At 45.3% G+C, this 19730-nt stretch overlaps 1 protein-coding gene across 1 annotated transcript in view; it reads left to right on the top strand.

The window, feature by feature from the left end:
• The window catches only part of CIDEB (cell death inducing DFFA like effector b), a 53764-nt gene that overhangs the window by 18386 nt on the left and 15648 nt on the right, over positions 1 to 19730 (top strand). The window contains exon 2 of the mRNA XM_030185898.1: positions 1703 to 1847. Within this exon, the coding sequence (XP_030041758.1) occupies positions 1703 to 1847 (145 nt within the window). The remainder of the gene's footprint in view (positions 1 to 1702; positions 1848 to 19730) is intronic.

Raw genomic sequence — 19730 nt, 5'->3', positions numbered from 1 at the left:
TTTCGTTCAATTATGCCCCTCCATGTGTTACAACCAGACCGGGACTGGATCTTAAAAACTTTTTTTTCCCATAGAGAGGAAATTTTTCTGAATTTTAACGATATTTACAGATATTTCCAGACAAACACAGAAAAGGCGTCAGGCATTTTTGAAACTTCGTACACGTGTCCTCCAATTAGGAGGAATTTTCTGGCTCAGTTTTCCTTGTAAATGTGTGATAAAACTCCATTCAGTCAAATATGTTTTTTTATGAAAGTGAGCATTTGCAGACCTTCTTGGATTCAAAACAGGATTTGGTCACATCCCCATCGTTAGTAATTCCGTAGAAAAAAAAAAAGAAAGAAAAGGCTGTTAAAGGAATAACACTTACTGGTACTCCACTAAAGGAGCTGGTGCTGAAACTTGACAGGGGCCTACTGTCCAACCTTTATGGATGGTTTCCTTCTGAGAAAGTAGCCCCATTTAAAACACATTTTAATTGGTATTGCTTGTACAAAACCTGCCCCACATAGAGAGGTTTCAATAATGGTGAAAGAAAACCAGGAGTGGATAATGATCTAAGTAAAAGATGCAAGCTAAAGGGGAAGGCTGCTTCTGAGACATCAAACTGCAGGAAGCAGGGCTTACATGGCAAACAAAGGAAACAAACAAACAGGAGCAATACAAGGACAGGGAGGCTGCCAACAGAGGCAGGACAACAGCAGGCAAATACAAAGCCCAGCACATCAAGGGTTACACAGAGGAAAGGGAAACTTAAACAAACAGAATGGAACCAAACAACAGCCAAGCTTACCACAGACCACCAGCGAAGCAGGGAACAGACTCAGGTGCAGGGGAATGAAACAATCAAGCTCACGCTGGCGCTGGGAACACCCAGCAAGGACAGAACCTACAAGCTACAAGGAGAGTAGGCAAACTCCAACAAACACACAGTGTGCAACAGCACAGACTGAGAGAAAGGGGGGCAGGCTTCAGCTGACAGGAATCAAATGCTAAAGCATGGGTTGTAGGGAGAGGTAAGCTTAGATAGATCAGGCTTCTGATGTCTGCTGCTTCAGACTTCAGTTCAACCCCTGACAGACCAATCAGACGCGAGTTCCAAACATTTCCCTGCCTGCCTAGCAGAATCATAACATGCACATTGCCCCCCTATTCTATAATTGTGCATGTAACTGGAATCCATGCCCATGCTCTGCCCCAAAATGCACATGAATTAAGATTATATAAAAATAAATGTCCCACAAGGACATACGTCCCATACGTCAAGCAAAATTGAATGAAATTGAGTATAAATTGCTCTGAGGAGGATGTTTTACATTTTGACTTCGGTTCAAATAAAAAGATTTTGGCTGAGTTTCTGAAGTCTTTTTTCCTGCTTCCTCTTTCTTTCTTTTTTCTTGTTTGATGATAGAGACTGTTTTTTTTTTTTTTAAATATTTGCATCATATTGACGTGAGATTGTATCTAGAAGCAAGTATGAAGCCAACTTTTGAATTAGTCTTGAACTTATCCACTTTGTGTATTCCATTTTATTATTAGGTTTGTGTACTTTGGTGCATGTGTTAGCACTGGTTGTAAGAATCTCCTCTTTGAGAAAGGAAGTGAAAGATGTTATTTTAAATCATGCATTTCTACACCATCAACTTTGCATCACTCCCAGTCTTGTTGGTTTATCGCTTCACAACTTGTTGGTTTGTTCTAGGTCTGTCTCCTCAGTTAGCTCAGAGCTAACAAAGAGGGTCTGGTCTTCATCACCCCCACCTCAAAGGCCTTTCAGGATATGCAATCATGACCGAACCATCAGGAAAGGGGTCACTGCTGGAACTTTGCGAGAGCTGATCGCTAAGGTGAGTGCATAGTGCACTGGGAGTAATATCATAGATAACCATTACTATTTATTTAGAGCTGTAGTCGAAAGCAAACCTGTCCTGGAGAACCACTAACCAGTTGGGTTTTCAGAATATCTCTATGCATGAGAAAGATATGCATTACATTCAAGCGCCAATCCTGGTTCCAGTTAACCTGAACATACAAGGGAGCAGGAGGAAATTTACAAAGACTAGGGGACACTCCATCAAGTTACTAAGTAGTATGTTTAAAATAAATAGGAGCAGAGCTTTTTTTTTTTCCGGATAGTATGCACCACCAGTACGTTTTTTCCTGCTTCGAAAAATGCCCTATCTACCCTATTATATTTCTCATTCAAGATTTGCTGTGACCCTCAAATTCAGAGGTAGTTACCTTCAAGGTAGAGCTATTCTGGGTCACTGGCTGGAAAAAAAAGCCCTGGTTGACCCCTAAGGTTGGCTCTGTATAAGTAGCTGGCACTGTTTTCCCTAGGAAAAAAAAACACTGAGTAGGAGAAAATATATTTCCACTTAGCACATAAGGGTTACCATATGGCTCCAGAAAAAGGAGGACGGATTGAGCCAGCTGGGTTTTACTTCCATTGCTTTCCATTAAAAGCAATGGAAGTAAAACCCGTCTGGCTCAATCCGTCCTCCTTTTTCTGGAGCCATATGGTAACCCGACGGGGGCTAAACTCTGGAATTCATTGCCAGAGGATGTGGTAAAAGCAGTTAATGTAACTGAGTTTAAGAAAGGTTTGAACAAGTTCCTGGAGGCAAGTCCATAAACTGTTATTAAGGCAGATTTGGGGAAAGGCACTGCTTATCCCTAGGATCAGTAGCAGGGAGTCTTGCTACTTTCTGAGATTCTGCCATGTTCTTGTGACCTGGGATAGCTGAGCTGGCCTTATGTACTCCTCAAAGAATGAGGTTTCTTTATGCTGTGGCTACTCCTCATTTGGCCAAAAACTGCCGGTATATATTTTCTATTGAGCTTTGCAGTATATATTTGCTGTCATTGTTGGTCTGCCACATCTGGAGTAGCTGACAGTTTCTTCCTTTTCTTCACCCACAGCAAGTCAAAGAAAATGAAAACAGAGAGAAAAATAGTTTTGTAAGGTTTCGAAGGACTGTATTAGCGTCTTCCTGTCTTAATGCTGCACAAGATGGGGAAAAAAACCATTCTTTTTATTTTGGATTTGACTCAAACCTTTTTTCAATAGTAGCTCAAGGTGAGTTACATTCAGGTGACCTGGAGGGCTCACAATCTAAGGGGCCCTTTTACTAAAGCTGACAGACTCGTAGCCCATAGTTATAAACTAGGACATGCAGCATTTAGCATGCACTAATGTCCTCTTAGGTTGTACCTGGGGCAATGGAGGGTTAAGGGGCCCTTTTACTAAAGGGTTGGCACGTGGCAACCCGGAACTACCACCGGCCCAACCTGGGTGCTGGCGGTAGTTCCACCCCCCAGCGCACGCCATTTCACTAGAGGAAATATTTTAAAACTATTTTAGCGGTAAATGCTCCCCCCTGAAATGGCCTCACGGCAAGTGTGAACTTACCACATGGCCATTCTTTTGTTTGGCTTTATTACCTGCTGTGGTAAAAGGGGCCCTGGCATGTGGCAAAAACTGCCCCGCACAGGGCCCCTAAGAGACTTGCCCAAGATCACCAGGCTTTCCTGTTTGTCAGCATAGTGCTGTAACCACATAGTGCTCTCCTCCACTCTAGTGCTTCTGTGTAAAGAAACATTGTGTGTACATTTTTGAGGTTCCTGTGTACTCCTCTGATTTACAATTTTGCAAAAATCAATTTCCATGGATTCTATATAGCGCACCTAGAGATCCACGCCGAAATCGGTTCAGATTCTAAAACAACGCGCGTAACTTAATTGGCTTAACCAGATAATCACCATTGATAATGAACACTAATTGGCAATAATTAAAATTTACTACTACTACTACTTATTTCTATAGTGCTACTAGATGTACGCAGCGCTGTACACTTGAACATGAAGAGACAGTCCCTGCTCAACAGAGCTTACAATCTAATTAGGACAAGCAGGACAAACAGATAAGGGAATATTAAAGTGAGGATGATAAAATAAGGGTTCTGAACAAGTGAATAAGGGTTAGGAGTTAAAAGCAGCATCAAAAAGGTGGGCTTTTAGCTTAGATTTGAAGATGGCCAGAGATGGAGCTTGACGTACCTGCTCAGGAAGTCTATTTCAGGCATATGGTGCAGCAAGATAAAAGGAACGGAGTCTGGAGTTAGTGGTGGAGGAGAAGGGTGCAGATATGAGAGGTTTACCCAGTGAACGGAGTTCCCGGGGAGGAATGTAGGGAGAGATGAGAGTGCAGAGGAGGTACTGAGGAGCTGCAGAGTGAATGCACTTATAGGCCAATAAAAGGAGTTTGAACTGTATGCGGAAAAGGATAGGAAGCCAGTGAAGTGACTTGAGGAGAGGGCTAATATGAGCATAATTACACTGGTGGAATATTAGTCGTGCAGCAGAATTTTGAACAGATTGAAGAGGAGAGAGATGGCTAAGTGGGAGACCTGTGAGAAGCAAGGTACATGCACAACTCACTAAGCGTATTCTGTAACAATGTGCACCAAACATCTAACGTGTGCAGGCGAAAAGTGGCATGGTTATGGGCGTGGAAATAGATGTTTTGTGGGCGTTCTGAAATTTGCACACGTAGTTATAGAATATGGCCCAGTGTGCCTAAATCTATGCGCCGGAATTTATGCCACATTTTTGTTGGTGTAAATGGATGCACATACTTTTAGATGTTGAGATATCAATTAAGTACATAAGTACATAAGTAGCGCCATACTGGGAAAGACCAAAGGTCCATCTAGCCCAGCATCCTGTCACCGACAGTGGCCAATCCAGGTCAAGGGCACCTGGCACGCTCCCCAAACGTAAAAACATTCCAGACAAGTTATACCTAAAAATGCGGAATTTTTCCAAGTCCATTTAATAGCGGTCTATGGACTTGTCCTTTAGGAATCTATCTAACCCCTTTTTAAACTCCGTCAAGCTAACCGCCCGTACCATGTTCTCCGGCAACGAATTCCAGAGTCTAATTACACGTTGGGTGAAGAAAAATTTTCTCCGATTCGTATTAAATTTACCACACTGTAGCTTCAACTCATGCCCTCTAGTCCTAGTATTTTTGGATAGCGTGAACAGTCGCTTCACATCCACCCGATCCATTCCACTCATTATTTTATACACTTCTATCATATCTCCCCTCAGCCGTCTCTTCTCCAAGCTGAAAAGCCCTAGCCTTCTCAGCCTCTCTTCATAGGAAAGTCGTCCCATCCCCACTATCATTTTCGTCGCCCTTCGCTGTACCTTTTCCAATTCTACTATATCTTTTTTGAGATACGGAGACCAGTACTGAACACAATACTCCAGGTGCGGTCGCACCATGGAGCGATACAACGGCATTATAACATCCGCACACCTGGACTCCATACCCTTCCTAATAACACCCAACATTCTATTCGCTTTCCTAGCCGCAGCAGCACACTGAGCAGAAGGTTTCAGCGTATCATCGACGACGACACCCAGATCCCTTTCTTGATCCGTAACTCCTAACGTGGAACCTTGCAAGACGTAGCTATAATTCGGGTTCCTCTTACCCACATGCATCACTTTGCACTTGTCAACATTGAACTTCATCTGCCACTTGCACGCCCATTCTCCCAGTCTCGCAAGGTCCTCCTGTAATCGTTCACATTCCTCCTGCGACTTGACGACCCTGAATAATTTTGTGTCATCGGCGAATTTAATTACCTCGCTAGTTACTCCCATCTCTAGGTCATTTATAAATACATTAAAAAGCAACGGACCCAGCACAGACCCCTGCGGGACCCCACTAACTACCCTCCTCCACTGAGAATACTGGCCACGCAATCCTACTCTCTGCTTCCTATCTTTCAACCAGTTCTTAATCCATAATAATACCCTACCTCCGATTCCATGACTCTGCAATTTCTTCAGGAGTCTTTCGTGCGGCACTTTGTCAAACGCCTTCTGAAAATCCAGATATACAATATCAACCGGCTCCCCATTGTCCACATGTTTGCTTACCCCCTCAAAAAAATGCATTAGATTGGTGAGGCAAGACTTCCCTTCACTAAATCCGTGCTGACTTTGTCTCATCAGTCCATGTTTTTGTATATGCTCTGCAATTTTATTCTTAATAATAACCTCCACCATCTTGCCCGGCACAGACGTCAGACTCACCGGTCTATAATTTCCCGGATCTCCTCTGGAACCGGGAAATTAAGCATATTCTATAATCGGTGCTGATTATAGAAAACTAGTGGACCCATGCCCGTTTCCTCAAAAATGAAACGGGCCCTAGGAAGGCTGTCATGTAAGCTTTTTTTTCTCTCTCCCATGCCCTCCCCTCCATGTCCAGCGATTCTCCTCTTCCCTGCCCTCCCATCCATGTTCCACGATTCTCTCCTCTACTGTCCTCCCATCCCATCCATGTCCATCAATTTTCCTCTGCCCTACCCTCCCCTTTCCTTCCTCCCTCCCCAGGGCCGTGCCTAGGGTCTCTGGTGCCCCCCTGCAGACTATCGGTTGGCGCCCCCCCCTCCCCCGTCCAGCAGAGCAGGAACAGAAGGGAGCAGGCAAGTAAGCCGGACCTCAGGAAAAAATAGCACTGTATGTATCCCTCATTGATAAGTCTCTGACTCTAAAGTTTAGCAATTTCATTAAAGCAAAATGTATTTTCACATATCACATCCTATCCAAGGAGAATGTTTTATATATGTCACCCATCTGTGGTAAAACTTCACACAGTATCAAAACACCTCTAATATGTAGTCGTGCCAGCCGAGGAAACTAACTGTGCTCAGCTCACAAGAGACAGAGTGAACATAAAATAAAACTTCATCCTTAAAAGATAATATCGGATGAATGCATGAAGGTGAATATGAATTCCTGTGAATGGAATCAATTTGATTTACAATAAATCCAGATACTACTCCCTCATATATATAACAAAAAATTATTTAAGTGGAATGGAATTATTTGACTGTACTGGTAAACAGAAAGAAATACTCTATTGCATTCTAATCTCCTTTGCACCAAAGGATATAATTCAGATCAAACATTTATCTCTGATCAACTATCTCAGATCAAATATTAAGGTTTCCTTGCTTACAGTCACTTAAATCTACCTAGCCTTTATATAGCTTATAGGATTTAAACACTCTTAAACTGAAATTCACCCTTTTCTATTCTTCATAAACTTCAAGTAATCCTGAAATATTCAGATCCTTTTCTCACTAGAGAAACTTCAATCGCCACCAATCTCTTTTCACTTATATTTTCTCATTTACCACAATCAGGCATTCTTTTATAACTTCAGTCAACAAACACAGGAAGTCACAGCTGGATGTCTCTCTTGGCAAAGGACAGCTCTCACTCTGTTCACTTCCCGGGCAGATTTCTTAACAGAAGCTGATCATCCAATCAGAGAGCTCTATTTGAATGCAGATTAACATACAGACACTCATGGGAATGTTTAGTGAAAAACACCGGACTAATTTGCATATGATTTAAACAAATCTGAGCATATGACAACCAAGTACAGACTTCCAGCACCTGAATTCTGCAATTAGATTTAAGGCAAATACTTTTAAAACTTATTTTTAGCACTTTTAAAATTTCAGGTTCTCTTTAATTTGAATGCTGTTTCAAGCTCTGAAACTCACCCTAACTGAGGAGCTAGCCCCAAACTGAAGCATAAATAGCAATCTGGTTGTATTCTCATGTAACTTGAAGAGCGTGCCTGCTTCAATTAATACTGCTCCTTTGCATGAAAAGGGGAGGGCAGCGGAGATAGGAGAATCACAAGTTCAGGTGAAAGATTTTGCAAGTGAGCAGACGCACAGCCCTGTCCCTCGATGTCCCGCGATTCTCTCCTCCCCTCGATTTGTACCTGAAGTTCTCTGGCTGGCGCTGGCTTCCATTCCATTCCATTCATAACATCCTTTCCCTCTCACTGTTCCACCCTCTGACATCATTATGTCTTGACTTGAGGGGGAATGGAACGCTGGAGGCTGGCTGACGTCAGGAGATGTTAAGAACCCAGGCAGTCAGACATGGAACGCTGGAGGTGCAAATTATTATATAGGATGCTCAGCTGGTGCTGAACTCAGCACCAATTTTTTAGGTGCCATATATAGAATCTTCTCCTTTATGTCCTGCATCATCTGTGGACCCTTGATGCAGCCACATTGGGCTTTCTATTAATGAAACTTTGCAATTTAATCAGATGGACTCTTTATTTTATGTTTATGTTTCTTTCAGAATTTACTGAATCACCAATCTAGGGCACAGACAAATCTAAGGGATTTACAAACTGAAAAATAGACAAATTTAAAAGAAAAAGGAACTCCAATTAATAGGAAAGAACAATAAAACCAACAAAGAGCTTAAAAGAAATATAAAACATGCCAATGCTACTCATCCCTGTCCATCCAGTGTCACTGCCACCAGGTTCTAGTTTAAAAGCTGCTCTATCTCCTCCACCTCAAAAGCCTCTGTAAGATGATTCCTGTCAGATTTCTAATGGTAAACTATTCCAAAAGAAAAAACGCACCATTATGCGTGTACCTGAAGGGCCAGGCAGGACTAATCTATGGTCATTAACAGACCATAAGAACCAAGGGGGAGCACAGAATATTGTAAGAGCAGGATGACCTTAAGAGTTAAAGTAAGAATCTAAAACCGTATGATCCCTCCGCTTTGCTCTACACAGAAATCGTGGGTTTTCTGGGACTATGTGCCAGTGTTCATCTGCCTCTTTGCTTCTTTGCATCCTTTCTAAAATGCCACTCCATGTGTCTTTATGAAATAACATCTACTTGCCCTCGTAAACCTATCGTAAAGGTACCCTCCACATGTTCTCATTTGAAGGTCTGCTTCCAACAGGAAGAAGAGTGAGCAAAATGATAGGATGGAATGGAACTGCTCCCATATGAGGAAAGGCTAAAGAGGTTACGTCTCTTCAGCTTGGAAAAGAGACAGATGAGGCAAGATATGATTGAGGTCTACAAAATCCTGAGTGGTGTGGATTGGGTGAAGGTGAATCGATATTTCTCTCATTCAAAAAAATGCAAAGACCAGGGGACACTTAATTCAATTGCATGGGAATAATTTTAAAACAAATAGGAGGAAATACTTTTTAACTCAATGAATTGTTAAGCTCTGAAAGTCTAACAGTGGTTAGCATATATTCTGGGTTTAAAAAAAGGTTTGGACAAGTTCCTGGAGGAAAAGTCCATAGTCTGTTATTGAGAAGGACATGGGGAAGCCACTGATTGGTAGCATGGAATGTTGGCTCTGCCAGGTGCTTGTGACCTGGATTGGCCACTGTTGGAAGCAGGATACTGGGCTAGAAGGACCATTGGTCTGACCCAGTGTGGCTATTCATATGTTCTTATATACTGTGAGGAAAGGACCTGGGAAAGGAACCAGGCAGGTACACCTCCGGTGCCGGGGTCCAACTACAAGTCCCCGGTGCCTAGGAGGAAAGGAGTCACTCCCCTCTGGAGGTATAAGGATCTCCAAAGGCTAGGGGAGGAAGAAGACTACCGGTCCCAGGAGCCCCAGCAATCCACGAGGGAAAAGAAAGGGGGGAGGAGAGGAAACTAAGTCCCAGGATGCAGAGGGAGAAGGGAGGGAATGGTTAATGAGAAGTAATCAGGGCGAAGAGGAAAAGGTGGGGGAGATAAAAGGATAGGAATTAATGGACTGGGAGGTGGAGAGAGAAGGAGGAGAGGAGAGACCAGTGAAAGAGCCAGGGGAAAATGAACCCATGGATCTGACTGCATTGGCAGAGGTACAAGGGAAGAAGCTGAAAGGCTTGATAGTCAGCCTGGTCTCAAGGCTGAGAGAGCGTGGAGGCACAATTAAGCAGCTGTTCCAATCACCAAAAGAAGGAAGAGTGGGGGAAGGTAGGAATCTTGCCCAGCAGTAAGGGCTGAGCCTGAGGTGAGCAGTCCTTTACCCCAAGACTGGGCTTGGAACTGTGATATGAACAATACCTTGCTGGGCTGAACTGGGACATGAACAGTACTTTGCTGGGCCTGAACTGTGATATGAATATCTTGCTGGGCTGAACTGTGATATGAGCAGTACTTTGCTGGGGTCTGAACTGTGAACTGCCCTTCTTCTCTGGGATAGGGGAAGGTCCGGTGTTCCAACGAAGAAGCCAGGAAAGACCCTTTTTTTGGAAGTGATGTACCTTGCCTTGTCCATACAAAGGTGAATAAACCCAAATTTGAAGTACATTTGCGTTTGTGGTTGTGTGGAGGCCTGGAGGCGTTACGGGGAACTCGTGGACAGCTCTGGGAATTACTTCCCCAGGGATAGAAGCCCTATTGGAGAGGACCCTTGGACCGCAGGGTGACAATACCTTACAAATGCCCATTATTCTTGTGCTTCAAGGGAATAAATGTCTGAGGCAATGTTTAAATGGTTGCCTGTAAGTTTCTGTATAAATTATTGGTAATGATTCAGTTTGCTGTGTATGAAGATGGCTCTTTTTATTTGCTGTCAAGAAATATCTGCCATCTTGCTCTCTGAGGTCATCAATGGGTTATGACCTGGTGGTCCCTGCCTTACAGCATTGCCTTATAGGCCCTGTGGCGTGGAACAGATTTCCAATATGGCTAAAAAAGAGTCATAGTCATCCACTTCCTTGGCTTTTGTTCAGGTCTGTAAACCTTTTGAGGGGTGGTGCAAACAGCAATCACTTTCTCCATGGAAGACTCAGATCCTGTAGCAGGGGTTCAACCAGGGTTTGTTGCTGAACTACCTGAAAATTCAGCTGGCCTTCCAAGTACACTTGACTTATGTTCAGGTGGCATCTTGGGTGGAGGCCCAAGCAGTTTCACCTGATGATATCTGTAGGGTGGCAACCTGGTCATCGCTCCATTCTTATGTGAAGCACTACAGATTAGATGTGCTGGCCAGGGCCAGGTCAGATTTTGGTAAGGGACCTTATCTTCCCCACCCAGTGAGTTTTTCCTTGGATATATCACATTCATCAGGATGGTGCAGCTACACACTAAGGAAGATGAATTCATACCTATTAATCTCCTTTCCTTTAGTCCTGATGCACCATCCTGTATTCCTCCCTGGAAGACTTTGATTCAGAGACTCAGTGCATTCTCTGCATTCTCTTGTGGTCTAAAAAAAAAAAAAAAAAGAGAGAGAGAAATGTTTTTATGGTTCATAAACAGAGCAGTTTTTTGGAGTTATTCATGGCTGAAGTACTTGATGATGCGTGGGTGTGGTATCTGGGACCATTCACTGCTTTGGCAGGGGCATACTGGAGTATTTCACAGAGCACCAGCCCTTATACTAGTGTCATTGGGAAAAGTTAGTATCTCTACCTCCATCTGCACGACCCACTTGTCACGATGGTGCAGCAGGACTAAAGAAAAGGAAACTACCAGGTATGACAAATGTTACCTTACACATATTCAGAACCTTATGCTTGTATCAATTATGGGGGTTAATTTGTAAGTTAACAAGCATAAAATTGATTTTGCGCACACTAAAACTTCTAAGGTGCTGAAACAAACTGAATGCATTCTGTCTATAATAGGCACCTTTCTGGACTTTTCACCATGGCACCTGTTATAAAATTACTTCATAAGTACATAAGTATTGCCATACTGGGTCAGACCAAAGGTCCATCAAGCCCAGCATCCTGTTTCCAACAGTGGCCAATCCAGGTCACAAATACCTGGCAAGATCCCCAAAAAAGTACAGAACATTTTATGCTGCTTATCCCAGAAATAGTGGATTTTCCCCAAGTCCAATTTAATAATGATCTATGGACTTTTTCTTTAGGAAGCCATCCAAACCTTTTTTAAACTCTGCTAAGCTAACCGCCTTTACCACATTTTCTGGCAACGAATTTCAGAGTTGAATTACACGTTGAGTGAAGAAAATGTTTCTCCGATTTGTGTTGCATTTACTACTTTGTAGCTTCATCACAAGCCCCCTAGTCCTAATATCTTTGGACAGAGTAAACAAACGATTTCAAGTGAAATGCAAAGCGCTGATAAGGAAGGCTAAGAGGAACTTCGAAAAAAAGGAGAAGACCAAACGACAGCCATCTTGGTTAAAAAGTGAGGTGAAGGAAGCTATCAGAGATAAAAGAAAATCCTTCAGAAAATGGAAGAAGGAACCGACTGAAAATAAGAAACAGCAAAAGGAATGTCAAGTCAAATGCAAAACGCTGATAAGGAAGGATAAGAGGGAGTTCGAAAGAAAGATTGTGTTGCAGGCCATAACACATAGTAAAAATTTTTTTTAGGTATATTAAAAGCAGGAAGCCGGCAAAAGAATCGGTTGGACCACTAGATGACCGAGGAGTAAAAGGGGCGATCAGGGAAGACAAAGCCATAGCGGAGAGATTAAATGAATTCTTAGCTTCGGTCTTCACCGAGGAAGATTTGTGTGGGGTACCGGTGCCAGAAATGGTATTCGAAGCTGATGAGTCAGAGAAACTTCTTTGAAGGAGTGAACAAACATGTGGATAAAGGTGAGACGGTTGATATTGTGTATCTGGATTTTCAGAAGGCATTTGACAAAGTACCTTATAAAAAGACTCCAGAGGAAATTGGGAGAGTCATGGGATAGGAGGTAGTGTTCTATTGTGGATTAAAAACTGGTTAAAAGATAGAAAACAGAGAGTAGGGTTAAATGGTCAGTATTCTCAATGGATAAGGGTAGTTAGTGGGGTTCCCCGGGGGTCTGTGCTGGGACCGCTGCTTTTTAACATATTTATAAATGACCTAGAGATGGGAGTAACTAGTGAGGTAATTGGGTTTTTTTTTTTGTTACATTTGTACCCCATGCTTTCCCACTCATGGCAGGCTCAATGCGGCGGGCAATGGAGGGTTAAGTGACTGTAGGGTTGTGAACCGGACAGGGTGTTGTTCCTCCCTGGTTTTGCTGAAAAATCAGTTCCCCTGAAGACGCCACTAGTCTGGCGAAACATGGTCCATGTAGGGAACTAAAATCGATGAACAGTGATTTTTTTTTTGTTCTTATGTCTTGCATGGAGTGATTTTTTTGAAAAAAGTATTGCAGTGGACAAGAACTTTGCAGGAAGAAGATCTTTGGTTCTGCACAATCTCTACCTAAGCTAAGTAGCTGTTATTCAATATTTTTTTTTGAACATCAGTTTTTTAACATCTTTTTTTGGATATTGTCCATTAATTAAACATTATGATCAGGATGGAGGTAGGATGTGCTATGATGTAAATGTGGTGTCCCTGCAAAGCTTGGACTTTTAGTCCACAGCAATACACCAAAAAAAACTGAGCACAACAAATAAATATTTATACAATTTTATTGAGCTTTTTACAAAAAGTAATTATGTATACAATATGAGCAAATGAGAACATTTTTAATACTTTAAAGTTTCAATTAGGGTTTCTGTTATAATTTGCTAATTTTGAAATTTGAAACCGATTTTTGCTGGATACCCAGAATTGCGTTTGGTATTTTCAGTTAAAATTTAATGCCAAAAAGTGTAGAGTGATGCACTTGGGGTGCGGAAACCCAAAAGAGATTCCAGATAAGCTTGACCCAGGAGAGAGACCTTGGGGTGTTGGTGTCGGAGGATCTGAAGGTGAAGAAACAATGCGACAAGGTGACGGCCGTGGCCAGAACGATGCTAGGCTGCATAGAGAGGTGTTGATACCCCTCTACAAGTCATTGGTGAGGCCCCACTTGGAGTATTGTGTTCAGTTTTGGAGGCCATATCTTGCTAAAGATGTAAAAAGACTGGAAGTGGTGCAAAGAAAAGCTACAAAAATGGTATGGGATTTGCATTGCAAACCGTACGAGGAGAGACTTGCTGACCTGAACATGTATACCTTGGAGGAAAGGAGAAACAGGGGTGATATGATACAAACGTTCAAATATTTGAAAGGTATTAATCCGCAAACGAACCTTTTCCGGAGACGGGAAGGTGGTATTAGCCCTCTCCTCAAGTCACCTCATTACCTCTACACTCTCATCTCTCCCTACATTCCTCCCCGGGAACTTCGTTCATTGGGTAAATCTCTCTTATCTGCACCCTTCTCCTCCACTGCTAACTCCAGACTCCATTCCTTTTATCTTGCTACACCATATGCCTGGAATAGACTTCCTGAGCCGGTACGTCAAGCTCCATCTCTGGCCGTCTTCAAATCTAAGCTAAAAGCCCACCTTTTTGATGCTGGTTTTAACTCCTAACCCTTATTCACTTGTTCAGAACCCTTATTTTATCATCCTCACTTTAATATTCCCTTATCTCTTGTTTGTCCTGTTTGTCTGTCCTAATTAGATTGTAAGCTCTGTCGAGCAGGGACTGTCTCTTCATGTTGAAGTGTACAGCGCTGCGTACGTCTAGTAGCGCTTTAGAAATGATAAGTAGTAGTAGAACTTAGTACAAGAACAGTACTGCATAGGTCTGTGCCCTACGAAAAGCAAGGACAAATCAAACTCGGGTATACATATAAAGTATCACATACCATGTAAAATTAGTTTATCTTGTTGGGCAGACTGGATGGACCGTACAGGTCTTTATCTGCCGTCATTTACTATGTTACTATATATGACACTCAATGGAAAAGACTAGATAGCAACCCTCTCGCTGCTGGACTGCTGACTCCATATCTCTTTTCTAAGAAGTTCCTGTCAGGCCTGTACCACGATACGTGAGCCCCTGTGCCAAACAATGCCTGGCAGCCAGACAGTTCTGATCTTACCTGAAGAGACAGGGCAGGAACTTCCAAAGAAGCGCAGAGCGGAACACCGAATGGCTAGCAGACAGATGGCCAAAGACCAGGTCCAGGTTCAACCAAAGGAACGCAGCTGGAAGAAGCAAAGTCCAGATCCAAACAGAGGTTCAAGGCAGGCGGCAGGCCAAGGCAAAGTCTAGGTCCAAACAAAGGTACGAGGCAGGTGGCAGGCAAAAGCAAAGTCCAGGTCCAAACAAAGGTTCAAGGCAGGCGGCAGGCAAACACAAAGTCCAGGTTCAAACAGAGGTACAAGGCAGGCGGCAGGCAAACACAAAGTCCAGGTTCAAACAGAGGTACAAGGCAGGTGGCAGGCAAAAGCAAAGTCCAGGTCCAAACAAAGGTTCAAGGCAGGCGGCAGGCAAACACAAAGTCCAGGTCCAAACAGAGGTACAAGGCAGGCGGCAGGCAAACACAAAGTCCAGGTCCAAACAGAGGTACAAGGCAGGTGGCAGGCAAAAGCAAAGTCCAGGTCCAAACAAAGGTTCAAGGCAGGCGGCAGGCAAACACAAAGTCCAGGTCCAAACAGAGGTACAAGGCAGGTGGCAGGCAAAAGCAGGTCCAGGTCCAAACAAAGGTTCAAGCAGTCGGAAAGCAATCCAAAACACAGAACTTTGGGATCCGCAAGCAGAAGCCGAAGCAACGAGTTCTGCCAGCGTCTGCACTAAATAGCCCCCTCCATCAGAGAGATCCAGATCAGCTGTCCGGAAGGTGGAGCCAACTACCAACCCCAGGGCTCTGGATAGGCTGGTCGCCGAGAGAGGGCGGAGTCCAGCCGCGACCAGCCAATCCGGGTCCAGAAAGGGCGTTCACAACGCTCCCAGGCCCCGCACCCGGAAGAGACTTACTAGCTAGTGAGCGCCGGCCATATTGGCCGCGCCGGCGCTCTCCAGCCGCCACCGCGCTAAAGCGGCGAACCGGCATAGTCCAGGAGGCGGGCACAACTCTCCGCCCACGCCGCCCATCGCCAGCGATACCCCGCTCTCTCCTGCTCGCGGAGCGAGGCATCCCAGCGGGCAGAGCGGCGCAGGTAAGGGACGCGACAGTACCCCCCCCCGTAAGCCCCCCTTCTCCGTCTAGGTCCTGGTTTAGTAGGGTAGCGAGAGTGGAACTCGTGCAACAAATCAGGAGCAAGGATATTATCAACTGGCTCCCAGGAGTTATCTTCAGGACCAAAGTTCTTCCACGAGATCAAGTAAAACAATCGACCCCGTTGAAGTTTAGAGTCAAGAATCTCTTTGACCTCAAACTCCGGATCAGGGTCAGAGTCTGGAACCAGAACTTTCTTGGGAGCAGGATGCCAGTGGGAAGTCCGAAAAGGTTTAAGCAGAGACACATGGAAAGCATTATGAATGCGAAGATTACCAGGTAAGTGAAGACGATAGACCACCGTCCCCGCTCTAGATCTCACAGAAAATGGCCCGATGAAGCGAGGAGCGAACTTGAGGGAGGGAAGACGAAGTTTGAGGTACTTGGTGCTGAGCCATACCTGTTGTCCTGGCTGGAATACGGGAGCGGCACAGCGACGCCGATCAGCAATTCGCTTGTATCGTGCAGCCGCCCTCCCCAACTGCTGACGAACTGTCCTCCAAGTAGCATGGATGGTGGTGATAGTAGACCGGATCAATGGAGGAGCCTCAGTCACAGGAATCGGAGGCGGAAGACGAGGATGACGTCCAAAAACAGTAAAAAAGGGTGATGTTCGGGAAGCAGAATGGAAACTATTGTTGTAGGCAAATTCAGCCCAGGCCAGGAGATCAGTCCAATTATCTTGACGAGCATTAGTGAAGGCCCGAAGAAAAGCTTTGAGGGTCTGGTTAGTACGCTCCGCCATGCCGTTGGTCTGAGGATGGTAAGCAGAAGAGAAATGCGTGGTAACCCCAAAGGCGGAGCATAAAAATCTCCAAAATTTAGAGGTGAATTGAGATCCCCTATCACTGATGATACGATGCGGTAGTCCATGCAACCGAAAAATGTGCTGGATAAAATGGGACGCCAGAGTTTTCGCGGATGGCAGGGACCGCATGGGAACGAAGTGGGCCATGCGAGAAAAACGATCCACCACCACCCAGATGATCGTGTTGCCCTTGGAACAAGGCAGGTCAGTTATAAAGTCCATCGAGACCTCGTGCCACGGGAAGTGGGGTACCGGCAAAGGTTGAAGAAGCCCCCACGGCTTGCCGGGCAAGGACTTGGTACGGGCACAGGTAGGACAGGTAGAGACAAACTGTCGAATCTCCTGGGCCATGTGAGGCCACCAAAAATAACGGGAAATAAGATGGTAGGTCTTACGAAACCCAAAATGTCCCGAAAATGCAGCAGAATGACCCCACTGAAGCACCTTGCGACGAGACCGAGCTGGAACAGACGTCTTGAGACAGGCGGAGGCCCCCACCGTAGGGGAAAGGCAAGCAGGATTGAGCATAGGGTAGAGCTCTTCAGGTTCCTCAGGCACATCAAACGCTCGGGAGAGGGCATCCGCCTGTACATTCTTGTCCGCAGGACGAAACACCAAGTGAAAGGTAAAACGTGCAAAAAATAGTGACCAACGGGCCTGCCGGGGATTCAAGCGTTTGGCATTTTGTAAATAAAGCAGATTTTTGTGATCAGTAATAACTGTAATAGGATGAGCCGCACCCTCCAGTAGGTATCGCCATTCCTGAAAGGCGAGCTTCAGAGCCAGCAGCTCTCTGTCCCCGATGGTATAATTACGTTCTGCAGATGAAAACTTCTTAGAAAAGAAAAAACAAGGATGTTTCTTACCAGAAGAGGTAGTCTGGGACAGCACCGCCCCCACTCCCAAAGCAGAGGCATCGACCTCCACGATGAAAGGCTTCGTGACATCAGGACTACGGAGCACAGATGCAGACAGGAACGCCGTCTTCAAGGCAGAAAAGGCCTCCAGGGCAGCAGGGGACCAATGCCGCACATCCGCCCCCTTCCGAGTAAGGGCTGTCAAAGGAGCCGTGAGGAGCGAATAATGGGAGATGAATTGTCTGTAGTAGTTAGCAAAGCCAAGAAAGCGCTGCAAGGCCCGGAGACCTTGGGGAAGAGGCCAGTCCCGGATAGCCTGCAGTTTAGCAGGATCCATTTGTAATCCAACAGCAGAGATAATATGTCCCAAAAAAGGAATAGTGGATTGATGAAACGCACATTTTTCCAATTTGGCAAACAATCGATGATCCCGGAGTCGTTGAAGCACTGTGCGGACATGTCGGGGATGATCCTGGGGAGAAGCAGAGAAGATCAGAATATCGTCCAAGTAAACAATGACTGAGAAATAGAGGAGGTCCCGGAAAATGAAGTTGATGAAGTCTTGAAACACAGCCGGAGCATTACAAAGTCCAAAGGGCATGACACGATACTCAAAATGGCCTTCGTGAGTATTAAACGCAGTTTTCCACTCGTCCCCCTGGCGGATACGAATCAAGTTGTAGGCCCCTCGGAGATCCAACTTAGTAAAAATAACAGCCCCCTGGAGTCGATCAAAAAGCTCCGGGATAAGCGGAAGGGGATAACGGTTCTTGACTGTGATCTTGTTAAGCCCTCGATAGTCAATGCAGGGCCGCAAGGACCCATCCTTTTTGGAGACAAAAAAGAACCCTGCCCCGGCAGGAGACGAAGATGGTCGGATGAACCCTTTACGGAGATTGTCCTGAATGTAGTCCCGCATGGCAGCAGATTCATCCCGGGACAAAGCATATAATCTCCCTCTAGGCGGCATCGTGCCGGGCAACAAATCAATGGGACAATCGAACGGGCGATGGGGTGGGAGGGAATCTGCCTCCCGTGCATCAAAGACATCAGAAAACTCCTCGTATTCCCTCGGAAGATGAGCCTCACCAGGGTGAAGAAGTCCAGGTAGCGCTGGCACATTAGTAGGGGGAGGGTGTACTGGTGTCAGACAGGTCTCAAAACAGCGAGCACTCCATTGGCTGATCTCTCCCGAGGGCCAGTCTATGCAAGGCGCGTGCAACCGCAGCCAGGGTATACCTAGAATTACAGGATGAATGGCTTGAGGTAAAATAAGAAACTGTATCTCCTCATGATGAAGAAGACCCACCTGCATCCGAAGCGGAAGAGTGAGATGAGTAATAGGTTGTGGCAAGGTAGAGCCATGAATGGATGTTACTTGAAGAGCTGGTTTACAGGGAAGCACCAGCCTTCCTAGGCCCTGAAGTAGACTAGCATCAATAAAGTTGCCTCCTGCTCCTGAATCCAGCAAGGCTAGGGTATTTATCCTGTATTCTTGCCAGAGTAAGATAATAGGTACAGTCATTAAGTTATCCGGAAGGGTTCCTGAGCGACCCAAAACCACCCCCTTCACCAGGCTAGGGTCTAAGCATTTCCCGGCTTATTGGGACATCCTTTCACAAAATGCCCAGGTTTCCCACAGTACATACATAGTTTATTCTCCCTTCGGTGATTTCGTTCCACAGCTGTCAGTCGGTGCCTGCCAATCACCATAGGCACTTCCGATCCCTCCGCAGTCGGAACCGCAGTTTCCTGAGGAGAGACAGTTCGTTGTCTTTGAGGGGAAAACCTGCGAGACGGGCGAGAGGCAACTTGTTCTCGTGCCCGTTCCTGGAAGCGGACATCAATCCGAGTACTTAGGGAGATCAGAGCGTCCAGGGTGCTAGGGATTTCACGGCCGGCTAACTCGTCCTTTATGCGCCCACTCAAACCCTGCCAGAAAATGGCCGTAAGAGCCTCTTGATTCCATTTAAGTTCAGCCGCCAGGGTACGGAATCGAATAGCATAGGCTCCAACCGTACTGCTCCCTTGCTGAATCCGTAGGAGCTCTCCTGCAGCAGAGGAGGGGCGCCCTGGAACATCAAAGACCATACGGAACCGACGCAGGAATTCTCCAAGTTCCGAAAGGAGCGGGTCCTGTTGCTCCCACAGAGGAGAAGCCCATGCCAGGGCCGAACCGGAGAGTAAGGAAATGATGTAGGTAATCTTTTGCTTGTCCGTAGGAAAAGAAGCAGGTTGCATGTCAAAGAGCATTTGACATTGGTTCAAGAATCCGCGGCATGC

Source organism: Microcaecilia unicolor, chromosome 13 (genome assembly GCF_901765095.1).
Source record: "Microcaecilia unicolor chromosome 13, aMicUni1.1, whole genome shotgun sequence".
In the NCBI taxonomy this organism is placed as follows: Eukaryota; Metazoa; Chordata; class Amphibia; order Gymnophiona; family Siphonopidae; genus Microcaecilia; species Microcaecilia unicolor.
This window is presented reverse-complemented; position numbering and strand designations above follow the sequence as displayed.